We start from the raw sequence: 13010 nt of genomic DNA, 5'->3' as shown, positions 1-13010 counted from the left end.
GCTATTTTTTACATAGCTTTTTAGCTGCATAGCAATATAGAAGTAAGTTTTCAAATTTGTTGTTAGTCTTAAAATGGAACTGAGCAGGACAGAAGGAAGATAAGGTTTATTTTGCAGATGAGAGTACTGAATTTCACTGACAGAGCCTGGATTTGACATTCATGCTCTAATACCATAGCATGTAAATTTTTGTAAATAATTTTTTTTTTTTTTGAGATAGAGTCTCGCTGTGTTGCCTAGGCTGGAGTGCAGTGGCGCAATCTCAACTCACTGTAACCTCTGCCTCCCACGTTCAAGCGATTCTCCTGCCTCAGTCTGCCAAGTAGCTGGGATTACAGGTGCCCGCCACCATGCCCAGCTAATTTTTGTATTTTTAGTAGAGACGGGGTTTCGCCATGTTTGCCAGGCTGGTCTTGAACTCCTGACCTCAGGTGATCTGCCCACCTTGGCCTTCCAAAGTCCTGGGATTACAGGCGTGAACCATTGCGCCCGGCCTGCCCCATGTAACTGAGAAATTCTACTTTGTCATTTCAATGGAATGTGTTATTAAAACATATGGTCGATATGGATATGGTAAAATTATAACATAGTCAAAATAATAAGGTACGTATCAGAAACATAATTCACTTTATGTGATCTAGTTAGGACCAGTGCCTGTGAACTTCAACATATACCTGGCCAAATTTGTGTTTTAAATACTATTACATAGGAAATCCACTGATACTTACATTTTCTTTTTTTTTTTTTTTTTTTTTTGAGACAGAGTCTCGCTCTGTCACCCAGGCTGGAGTGCAGTGGCGCGATCTTGGCTCACTGCAAACTCCACCTCCCGGGTTTATGCCATTCTCCTGCCTCAGCCTCCCGAGTAGCTGGGACTACAGGCGCCCGCCACCTTGCCTGGCTAGTTTTTTGTATTTTTTTTAGTAGAGATGGGGTTTCACCGTGTTCGCCAGGATGGTCTTGATCTCCTGACCTCGTGATCCGTCCGTCTTGGCCTCCCAAAGTGCTGGGATTACAGGCTTGAACCACCGCGCCCGGCCGATACTTACATTTTCTACAACCATTTATAGCTGGGTTTACATATGGTAACCTTTCTGAATTCCGTATTGATTCACAGGTTGGACAAGTGTGAGTAGACTTACTGGGCAATACAACAGGATATTTGAAAACAGGTTAGTTCAGTTTGATAATTGCTTAGCCCAGTTTTGAAAAACCTGCTTTCCTTTTGAATATTTTTATTAATTTTGCAGAATAGATCCTTTTGACTCTAAGAGAGAAGGGAATGCAATACCAGCAAAAGATTTTTTCCTATTTTGTGTCATGTAACATGAATGGTATGTGGTCAAGCAGGTGTGTAACTTACCGGGTACTATAGTATCCAGTGAAATACAAGTCAATTCTTAAATTCTCCTGTCATTTATAATGCTAACATTTACAAATGACATATTCAAAATTTCATGAGAAGACACTAATCTGTGGCACAGTCCAATCAGGCTAATGCATTTGGAAAAGGTAACCTTAGATTATACATACATATATATATATATATATATACACACACACACACACACACACACACATGTCTATACGTGTATATATATATTTCTAAATATATTTAAAAGACTACCTTAGTTAAAAAAATTACTTATAAGATGAATCTTAGGGAGTTAGGAAGATTGTTCTCATATGCTTTAACTCTCAGATTGAAGATACTCTGATATTTAAATAAACATACTTTGCATTGTCAGAAAGATAACTTTTCCCAGAGAGGATTTGACTTCAATAGTCTAGATTAGCTGCCTAAGTCAACAGTCACTGTAATAACATTGTTTTCTTATCTTTATCTACACTTGTGGCCTATCAGCAACCTTTGTCACTTCTCTTGCTGTCCCTCCCTCCGTATTTGACCTCTATGGATGACTGCCAATTCCTAATCTTTTTCCTAGCCCCATCTTCCATTAGGACTGGTTTTTATCCAAAATGTACTGACTTGAAATGGAAACTTTTTTTGACAGCTTTCTTTTTGACTTTTAGTTTCAACTCCTGCTCACTCAGGCCTGCAATGTAACCTGTACTTATTTACCCTTACTGTGTTTTCCCTTCTTGGCTAAAAGGAACCAAGTTACTTTCTCTGTGGTCACTGAGTGGTGAGGTTATTTTGGGCCATGAGGGCTGGGGGCAGGGTTAGGCTGGAGAAGTAGCTGAAATAAGTTTCATGGCTGAAGCTAACCTTTGGTTTTCAAGTCTTACATGCCTTGCAATCTAATTCTCATTAGGAATAGAATTAATGTGTGTACCCAACATGTCATCTGGTTGTTTACTATTTGAAACAACTGAAACACATCAGTGCTTCTGGAGGGATAGCATTTTGTTTTACTCTTGGTTCCACATTTTAAAAATTACATTCCCTGCATTTTTAATTAAGTAAAAGGGCTGAGAAAGGTCACTTTTCTTCCTTTATGTTTTTTTTTTTTTGAGACGGAGTCTCGCTGTGTCGCTCACGCTGGAGTGCAGTGGCTGGATCTCAGCTCACTGCAAGCTCTGCGTCCCGGGTTTACGCCATTCTCCTGCCTCAGCCTCCTGAGTAGCTGGGATTATAGGTGCCCGCAACCTCGCCCGGCTAGTTTTTTGTATTTTTTAGTAGAGACGGGGTTTCACCAGGTTAGCCAGGATGGTCTCGATCTCCTGACCTCGTGATCCGCCCGTCTCGGCCTCCCAAAGTGCTGGGATTACAGGCTTGAGCCACCACGCCCGGCCCCTTTATGTTTAAAAAACAAACCAACTCTAAGTCTGTGAAGTTTCAGATACAAAATCATCCTGAAATTACCATGACATAACTAAAAACAATTCTGCCAGAATTAAGGATAGAGAGGAAAACCTGTAACTATCAGGAAGCACAACTATTTATCTGAAACAACAGGTAGCCTTGGGAAGGTATCAACTATGAATTTTAGAAGCAAATAACTTTGGATATAAGGAGGAAGTATGTGCATGGCTAATAGAAAAGGCAGAGAAAAGCAGTTATTAATCGAGAGTAGCAAGTCTACCCAATCAGCGAGCAAACTGAGAGGTCCACCAGACATTCATTTTAATGAGGTTACTCGAGATTTCCCCTTTCTTCAAGCATTCCAGGAATCAGATGGAGGAAGATAGGGTAACATCATCTTTATCAAATATTTGCAAACGTTATGCAGATAGCTGGAAAAGCCTGTGCATGGTGAATGGAAGAGATATCACATAAAACCGAATAACTGTCTCATAATATTTAAGTCTTGAATGGAGTTAGGCCTTGATCTGCTTGCAGCCAGTTGATCTCTTAATTACGTAGGCTGTGCAACAAGTTTTTGGTTCTGTTTTATAGTTTTCTTCCCTGCATTCCTCTATCAAGAGGATATATTCTTGATTTGTTTTACAGATCACTGCTTTTCCTCCAGAAAAAGCCAATGTGGATAAAGGAGACCAAAGGAAATTAATTATATACCAATAAGAAAAGTCTTACTTGAACCTTGTGTGTAATAAATGTTCAAATAAGTTGGTTATAAGGTTTTGGTGTACAATTTCAAGATATTTTCATAGACCATATCGCTCTCAAGTCAGGGTTAAAGTGAAACGTTCCATGGGGATAACACAGAGGATGATATTCTTTCAGGAAAAAGAGTATTAAGCTTTCCTCTACCAGGCGTCTTCCCTCAGGCACTGAGATTGCAGCCATCCAACAAATGGGGAAGGGCAGAAAGAGGAGCCTTCAAAAGTCGCAAATATACTTCCATAGTTACTTTTTAGCAAGTGTGGCAATGAGATCTTTCCATTCTCCCCTCTTCTTTGTGATGTATGTAGGGGTGAGTAGCTGTAGCAGTGATTCTGTCTGTTGCCTAAAGAAGTTCTGACACAAGGCCTCAGTGTTACATATCACGTACATCCCACAGTCATAGCTGTTTTGTTGGGCAGGGGCTTTTTCTTCCACAAAGGCCAGTTTGTCTCCTTTTCTGCCTAAGAAAGCTTCCAGTTTCTCTGCTACCTGCTTTGCGTGGACTGAGTTGCTCCTGCTATGGGAATCATAATGAAAAAAGCTATTTTTATCTTGGAGGTAGACCAATAAACTCCAGTGGGTTCCTCCGGCTGCCTGGTTGGAGTTATCATTGATGGCTAAAAATACAACTCTCTTGTGGGGGAGGTCCAGTGGTTCAAGGAACATGGCGATCTCTGCTGGGTCGCTAGTGCACTTGATGAACTGGGTGACTTCAGGGCTGATGAAACTGACATCATCAGAGCAGTCATGAAACTGACTGTTGGCAAAGTACTCAAAGGCAAACCCAATAATATGGTCATTGAGCCAGCTTGGCGGATCCAATAGTGAGACATCTGATTGCCGCAGCAGACTGTCCATGTAACTCAAGACTACGGGGTCCATCTTGTACTGACAAGGGCTGCTCAGAAATTCCAGAAGCTGAACAAGAGCCAGAAGACAATATTACTGTCAATAAATACCTGACTGTAAAATGGGGCTGGAAAATAGTAGTTACTTTTATAGGGTTGTGGTAAAGAAATACACAGTTGACCCTTGGACAAGGTGGGTTTGATCTGTGCAGATCTACTTACACATGGATTTTCTTCCGCCTCTGCCACCCCTGAGACAGCAAGACAAATTGCTCCTCTTCCTCCTCCTCTTCAGCCTACTCAACATGAAGATGAGGAGGATGAAGACCTTTATGATGATCCATTTCCACTTAATGAATAGTAAATATATTTTCTTTTCTTTATGATTTTCTTAATATTTTCCCCTAGCTTACTTTATTGTAAGAATGCAGTATATAATATATTTACAAAACGTGTGTTAATTGGCTATGTTATTGGTAAGGCTTCTGGTCAACAGTAGGCTACTAGTAGTTAGGTTTTGTTTTTTTTTTTTGAGACAGAGTCTCACTCTGTTGCCCAGGTTGGAGTGCAGTGGCACGATCTCAGCTCCCTGCAACCTCTGCCTCCTGGGTTCAAGCAATTCTTCTGACTCAGCCTCCCGAATAGCTGGGATTACAGGCATGTGCCACCACGCCCAGCTAATTTTTTTTGTATTTTTAGTAGAGACAGGGTTTCATCATATCGGCCGGGCTGGTCTTGAACTCCTGACCTTGTGATCCACCCGCCTCAGCCTCCCAAAGTGCTGGGATTACAGGTGTGAGCCACCACGCCAGTGTATTTAAGTTTTTAGGGAGTCAAATCCTATACCTAGGCTGGGTGCGGTGGCTCATGCCTGAAATCCCAGCACTTTGGGAGGCCAAGGTGGGCAGATCACTTGAGGTCAGGAGTTTGAGACCAGCCTGGCCAGCATGGTGAAACCCCGTCTCTACTAAAAATACAAAAATTAACCAGGTGTGGTGGGACATGCCTGTAATCCCAGCTACTTGAGAGGCTGAGGTGGGAGAATTGCTTGAACCTGGAAGGCGGAGGTTGTAGTGAGCTGAGATCATGCCACTGCACTCCAGCCTGGGCAACAGAGCAAGACTACATCTCAAAAAAAAAAAAAAAAAGTTATACCTAGAATTTTGACTGCATAGGGGGTTGGCACTCCTAGCCCCTGTGTTGTTCAAGGGTCAACTGTAACTATGAGAAATTCTAGCTTATGTGCTGCATGTAAACAATTAGAATGAAAACTGGAAAATTGCCATGTACACAGTAAGCATGAATTTTAAATATCCTCTTGAAGCACAGAGATTGGTTAAAATTATAGCTAATGTTTTACCAAACAACATACCATTAACTGTATTATTTGGCTCCTTAATGAATATGCATAACAAATTATTTTTATATTAAAGATGAATTCAAAGAATCTAAAGAAAAAAGTTACTAATTATCAAGGGAAATAGTTTCCATTTCAACATTAATTTTCTTCTCTCTTTTCTTTTTTTGAGAAGCAGTCTCGCACTGTCACCCAGGCAGGAGTGCAGTGGTGCGATCCTGGCTCACTGCAAGCTCCGCCTCCCGGGTTCACGCCATTCTCCTGCCTCAGTACCTCCCAAGTAGCTGGCACTACAGGGGCCCACCACAACGCCCAGCTAATTGTTTGTATTTTTAGTAGAGACAGGGTTTCACCATGTTAGCCAGGATGGTCTCGATCTCCTGATCTCGTGATCCACCCACTTCGGCCTCCCAGAGTGCTGGGATTATAGGCGTGAGTCACTGTACCTGGCCTCAACATTAATTTTCAAAAGATAAGATAAAAATATTGCTTCTTCCTTCCATAATGGAATGTGACAGTGATTAGGACTGTAGTTAAAAGGAATTGTAACTTTAAAAACAGAAAATCATAAGACTAATATAAATGAAATTCATTCCCGATTCTGCCCTGCTATGAGCATGAGTGATATAACATGTGTTTGCCTGTTTCATAGCTTTAGCCTCAAGGGGTATGATAAAGATGATGTAATGTTTACAATATAAGTTAGAACGTCTTTTGACTTCTTTTAAAAGGTAGTATGGGATAAGATTCTGGAAACCTGGGTCTAGTCCTAGTTTCACCACTGATTTGCTGGTATCATCTTGAGCAGTCATTTAAATGACTTTGTCCTTGTTTTTCTAAAAAGGTATATGCCTTTTTTTACAGATGACATATAAAATCATTTAATCATTTTGTATGCCATCTGTAAAAAAGGCATATATCCACCTTACATACCCTAGAAAGTTGTAGAGAAGACCAAATAATTTTACTTGAAAGTACTAAAAGAGTTTAAAAAGTTGTACAGTAGTATTTATCAATTAGATGACATTAGTAAGATAATCAGAAAATCTAGATAGAGCTCCAAACCAATCAAAGCAAATGAGGTTTGAAAACAAATATGTTAACATTACCTTGTTTAAATAAAAGAATGACTAACTTAGAGCAGAAGCAATACAAGTTGTGTGATGAAATGAATATGCTTGTGACCACCCAAAGTGAGACAAGTCTGATGGGTGTGGGATATTTGAGCCTAACAGACTCAACAGAGTTAACAGAGAGTTAGCTGTTATGCACTGACCTGGCAGCACAACAATATTTCTGAAAATCACACAGCAATAAACCGTCACATGCAGATTGAGAGTGCAAAACAAAGCCTATTATAAGAAAACAGTAATAATGCTGTAAAAGACAAGACTAGAATTACATCAATTTAATCAATTCTGACCATTAGACCAGTTATTTTACCACTTGACTATACTATTGAGCAATAATTTCGTGATATAACCATTTTCATGTAACAAAATGCTGCAAAAACCTGTATGAAAAATCAATACACCCCTCAAGAAAAAAAGCCAAAGTAAATGAAGCGACATTCAAGATGGTTTAACGTAGACGCAGTACGTCATAATCTGACTACTTGAGAAACAACATAAGGCTGCTTATGAGAAAAAAGAAAAAATATATAATAAGATGGCATGAATTAGGATCTTCTTAAGAAAAAAAGACTAATGGAGAGACATAAACTGGAACCAAGAATGAAGTTAATGAGCCACAGAGCACATTTGTTATGGGTGGGCCACAAATTTGGCTCTAAGCTTTTTGGCATCTGACCAGACAAAGTTAAACATTCACAATGTCCATAAGATAAAAACAAAGCAATTGCTCAGGAGAGGTAAAATAATTCTTTGTATTATGGTCCGATAGTTTTTTCTCAAGAGATTTTCATAAAAGACATGGTGCATCATAACAAATAGTGCCTCACAATATCCTTACAACAGATGAAACAGTTAGATAGGATTGTTTCCTATAATAATCTTTACTATCTAGCCTTATGGCAAATGGGCACAGATCAATCAAATGAAAGCAATTTGACAGAGGTTAGGTAATCAGCTTGTCGATGTGACTTGATGTAAGAGTTTATGAATATAAAGGCGGAATGACTGCTCCCTGGCTACAGCATCTGTCTCCTATGTCTTCAATAAACACTGCATAGTTGTGAGTGCCAGGTCATATAGCTTGGCAAAAACCCGGAGACTTACTCTCTACACTGCCTGCTGAAATCACACCCACTCTTCAACACCAACCCAACTAGGGAAAGGAGCCTACAAGAAGACTGCCTCAACAGTCAGTCATCTCTCACCTTGAAGGCAATTTCCACAGGCTGGGCTGAGATTTTCTTCAGAAATAGTTTTTGTGTTTTGTCTGTTTGATTTTTAAAATACCCAGCACATAGACAAAATGTTACTCAAGGCCCTAATTCTGTTCCATACAGCATGACAGCAACAGTTTAATTCCAAAAATTCTAATGCAAATATAACTCAACTAGCCTTTAGCCAAACCCATCCTTGGCGAAGAAAAATAACTCTAAACTTCATATTTGAAGACTTGAATTTTAGATTCAATTCTGTTACTCATTGGCTGTGTGATCATAAATAAATTAAATTTCCTTAACTCTCACTTTCCTTTTCTGTAAAGTGAAAATATTTTCTATTTTTATTTTTTATAGTCCATAGTTTTTTTTGTGTGTTTTTTTGTTTTTTTAACACCTACTATGTCATGAATTCAGCAGCCCAGGCTTCTTTCTATTATTTCTCACAAAGTGTGCTTCTCTGAGGCTGGGCACGGTGGCTCACGCCTGTAATCCCAGTACTTTGGGAGGTCGAGGTGGGCGGAGCACTTGAGGCCAGGAGTTTGAAACCATCCTGACCAACATGGCGAAACCTCATCTCTACTAAAAATACAAAAATTAGCCAGGCGTGGTGGTGGGTGCCTGTAATCCCAACTACTCGGGAGGCTGAGACAGCAGAATTGCTTGAACGCGGGAGGGGGAGCTTGCAGTGAGCTGAGATCGCACCATTGCACTCCAGCCTGGGCAACACAGCAAGACTCTTACTCAAAAACAAACAAAAAACAAACAAAAAAGTGTGCTTCTCTGGGTGGAGCAGGCTGGTGCTTCAGGTGAACCCAGGCACCTTTCTCTTTGGCTTCCTTCTTTTTCTGATCATTTTCCTTCATGATTTCAGGAAGCTATCTCTGTTCTCAGAGTGCTTAATGCACTCAATATGCACGTTACTTCTCTTGGCAAGAATCTTGCCCTTGTTTGTTTACAACAATGCCAACAGCATGCTGGGTATCACTGTAAGCTCTTCCAGTTTTGCCATGGTAACACTTGTGGGGCATTCCTTTTTGAACAGTATACATTCCCTTGATGTCTACAATATCATATTTCTTATAGATTCACATATATGTGGCCAAAGGAACAACTCCATGTTTTTTCCAAGGCCTAGAGAAGATATACTGGATGCCTCTCCTCTTTCCCTTTGTGTTAGTCATTTTGGCAAATTACTGGAAGATGGCGTATTGGGCCAAAAGGCAGTATTTTTTATTTTTATATTAAAGACAGGGTTTCGCTCTGTTGCTCAGGCTGGAGCACAGTGGTGCAATCACAGCTCGGAGCAGGCTCAAACTCCTAGGTTCAAGCGAGTTTCCTGCTTCTGCCTCCAGAGTAGCTAGGACTGCAGGTGTGTACCACCATGCCTGGCTAATTTTTAAATGTTTGTAGAGACAGGGTCTCACTGTGTTGCCCAGACTAATTTCAAAATCCTGAGCTCAAGTGATCCTCCTGCCTGTGCCCCACAAAATGTTGGGAATATAGGTGTGAGCCACTGTGCCTAGCTTAAAGTGAGAAGAAGAATATATGACCTTTATCATGTGGTATTTGTCAATATAAAATAAAGAAACATACATAACTAGGATTTTAAAATACAACATAAGGCCAAGGCAGGCAAATTGCCTGAGATTAGGAGTTCCAGACCAGCCAGGGCAACATGGTGAAACCTCGTCTCTACTAAAATACAAAAAATAAGCCAGCATGGTGGTGGTGTCTGTAGTCCTAGCTACTAGGGAGACTGAGGCACAAGAACAGCTTGAACCCAGGAGGCAGAGGTTGTAGTGAGCCTAGATAGCGCCACTGCACTCCAGCCTGGGTGACAGAGTGAGACTCCATCCAAAAACAACAACAACAAAAAACCCCAAGAACAAAAATAAACAAACAAAAAGACAAAAATGTTCCTAGGTATCTATTATGGCATCAGTACATTTATAACCTAATGACTGATAACTGTAATGTACTTCACTTAACAAATGTTTACTGAGTCTTCTCCTTTGTGCCAGGGGGTGGCAATACAGAATGAGAATGAAATAGTTTCTACCCTTACTGAGCTTAAACCTATTTTGTTATAATGAACATATACTGCATATGCAATTCTTTTAGTCAATAAATACCTACTGAGCACCAAATATTAGGTCCTATGGGAGATACAAAAATGTATAAGGTGGTTTGTAGTCAATGAGATAAGAAATCCATAAGAGGCAAAAACAGAATGTATGGGAATTCACAAGAAGAATAATCTGGCTAACAGGATGAAAAGGAATGAGTGCTCAGATCAGAAATGGCTTTGAGGAAAGGAGCATAAAAGCAGGCTCTTGAAGGGCAAGTGGAGTTGGATGCATGGGGAAGACAGAGAGGCAAAGAAAGTGCTTTCAAATGTGGAGAGAATCCTGAATAGTCTAGCGTGGCTAGAATGAAGTGGGAGTAGTAGGGGCACAGGCAAATATTAGAGGATTCTTAGAAGCTAAGTGGTGACAGACTGAATTCCAGTGAAGGAGTTTGAAATTTATACTAGAGGAAATGGGAGCCATTAATGGCTGGGTCAATGCTTTGGGAAGATAATAATTCAGCCATAATATATAGAACTAATTGGTAGGGGGAAAAATGGAAAGCAGAGATCGATTAGATTTTTTTTTCTTTTTTTTTTGAGGTGGAGTCTCACTCTGTCGCCCAGGCTGGAGTGCAGTGGCGCGATCTTGGCTCACTGCAACCTCTGCCTCCTGGGTTCAAGCGATTCTCCTGTCTCAACCTCCCGAGTAGCTGGGATTACAGGTGCCTGGCACCATGCCTGGCTAATTTTTGTATTTTTAGTAGAGACGGGGTTTCACCATGTTGGCCAGGCTAGTCTCAAATTCCTGACCTCAGATGATCCACCCCCCTCAGCCTCTCCAAGTACTGGGATTACAGGCATGAGCCACTGTGCCCGGCCCAATTAGATTTTTATTGCAAGTAAAGGTAGGAGGTAATGACCTAAAGCAGGAGAAATGATAGTAGGAATGCAGAGGAATAGATATTGTAGACAGAGCATCAATAAGACTCAATAAGTGATCAGAGGAGGGTGGATAAAAAAGAATTATGAGGCCGGGAGGTGGAGGTTGCAATGAGTCGAGACTGTGCCACTTCCTTCCAGCCTGGGGGATAGAGTGATAGAGTGAGACTCCGTTTCCAAAAAAAAAAAAAAAAAAAAAAAAAAAAAAAGAATTACGAAATGGTCTGAAGGTTTCAGTTGGGGTGAGTGAGAGGATGATAATAATATTATTAATGAGGTGGGAGAAAAGGAGACAGAAAGGGACCTAGCAAAAAACCAGGAGCCATCTAGAATCATCTATGAATATTTCTTTTCTATGTAGTGAGTACTGTGCCTGGCATATCAGAAGTGCAATAAATGTTTGCCAGATGAATGCAGAATTTTATAGGGAAGTCAGAAAATCTAGATTACAGGAAAAAAAGAAATAAGGCCACTTAAGATTTCTGTATTCTTTGTAATATCCTTATTCTCTGGTTTTGTGTTTTGCCTGTTATCCTTTATTGTTCTGTTGTTACTAGTAAATTCGTTCAGAGTTAAAAGATCTGTGTACTTGGTCTTGGTGGATAGTAAGCAAGACTAGGGGAAGGGCAAGAAAGGTGAGTGAACTGGGGAGCCAATGACCTCCTCATAGTTCTATTTGTAAAATCTTACCAAATATATTATAACTCTATGTTTTGGGGCTAGGAAGTCTTGGGTCTAGGCTCTGACTTTGCCACTTACTATTTAAGTGATCGTGGACAAGTTATTCATCCTCTTTCTGGGCCTCATTTTCCTCATCTGTAAGATTAGGTAGTAATAACATAATCACAGGTTGTTACATGAATTAAAAACATGAGTGAAAACACTCAGCACGTTGTCTGGTCTACAGTAGACTCTCAAAGTTAGTTTCCTTCCCTGTTCCCTATATTTGAGGTGGCAATAATGGACCCCAAAGATTTCTTGAAAATAAAGCACTTGTCTCTTTACATAAAGCCACAAAGTTCTCAAAGATGAAACTAGCCATGGCATGACTCTGCTCTTGTGCTTTATCTTTGGCATAAGGAGAGCAAATGTGAAATCCAGGAAAATTGTTCTCTCAATCTGAGTGAAGCAATGAATGTTAATGTGTTGTCAGTACACACAAACCCTGTGATTACAGGGGTTAGTTTATTGTATCTTCCGACTTCTGTAACTAAATGAAGCTAATATTGAATTCGTTAACTTTTTTTTCTTTTGAGACGGAGTTTTGCTCTTTTTGCCCAGCCTGGAGTGCAGTGGCGTGATTTCAGCTCACTGTAACCTCTGCCTCCCAGGTTCAAGCAATTCTCCTGCCTGAGCCTCCCGAGTAGCTGGGATTACAGGCGCCCACCACCATGCTTGGCTAATTTTTTGTATTTTTTTTTTTTAGTAGAGATGGGGTTTCACCATACTGGCCAGGCTGGTCTCGAACTCCTGACCTCAGGTGACCCACCACCTTGGCCTCCCAAAATGCTGGGATTATTGGTGTGAGCTATGGTGCCTGGCCAGATTAACTTTTAACTGGTGGTGTTACTGCTGTTTCATTCAGTCTTTTTTTTTTTTTTCTTTTTCTTTTCTTGAGACAGGGTCTCACTCTCTGTCACCCAGGCTGGAGTGCAGTGATGCAATCATGGCAACTGCAGCCTTGACCTCCTCGGCTCAAGTGATCCTCCTGCCTTAGCCTCCTGAGTAGTGGGGACCACAGGTGCCTGTCACCACGCCTGGCTAATTAAAAAAAGGAAAAAAATGTGGCCGGACGCAGAAGCTCACGCCTGTAATCCCAGCACTTTGGGAGGCCGAGGTGGGCGGATCACCTGAGGTCAGGAGGTCGACACCAGCCCGACCAACATGGAGAAACCCAGTCTCTACTAAAAAAAAAAAAA

The 13010-nt window shown here is 40.7% G+C and overlaps 1 protein-coding gene across 1 annotated transcript in view; it reads right to left on the bottom strand.

Moving 5' to 3' along the window:
• Nucleotides 1-3064: 3064 nt before the first annotated feature.
• The window catches only part of SENP8 (SUMO peptidase family member, NEDD8 specific), a 21133-nt gene continuing 11187 nt past the window's right edge, over nucleotides 3065-13010 (bottom strand). Inside the window, exon 2 of the mRNA XM_023220691.2 lies at nucleotides 3065-4447. Coding sequence (XP_023076459.1) covers nucleotides 3773-4411 — 639 coding nt within the window. The 5' untranslated portion in view covers nucleotides 4412-4447 and the 3' untranslated portion in view covers nucleotides 3065-3772. The remainder of the gene's footprint in view (nucleotides 4448-13010) is intronic.

This window comes from Piliocolobus tephrosceles, chromosome 6 (assembly GCF_002776525.5).
Source record: "Piliocolobus tephrosceles isolate RC106 chromosome 6, ASM277652v3, whole genome shotgun sequence".
In the NCBI taxonomy this organism is placed as follows: Eukaryota; Metazoa; Chordata; class Mammalia; order Primates; family Cercopithecidae; genus Piliocolobus; species Piliocolobus tephrosceles.
The sequence above is the reverse complement of the archived record's forward strand: the minus strand, read 5'-3'. Positions and strand labels throughout refer to the sequence as shown.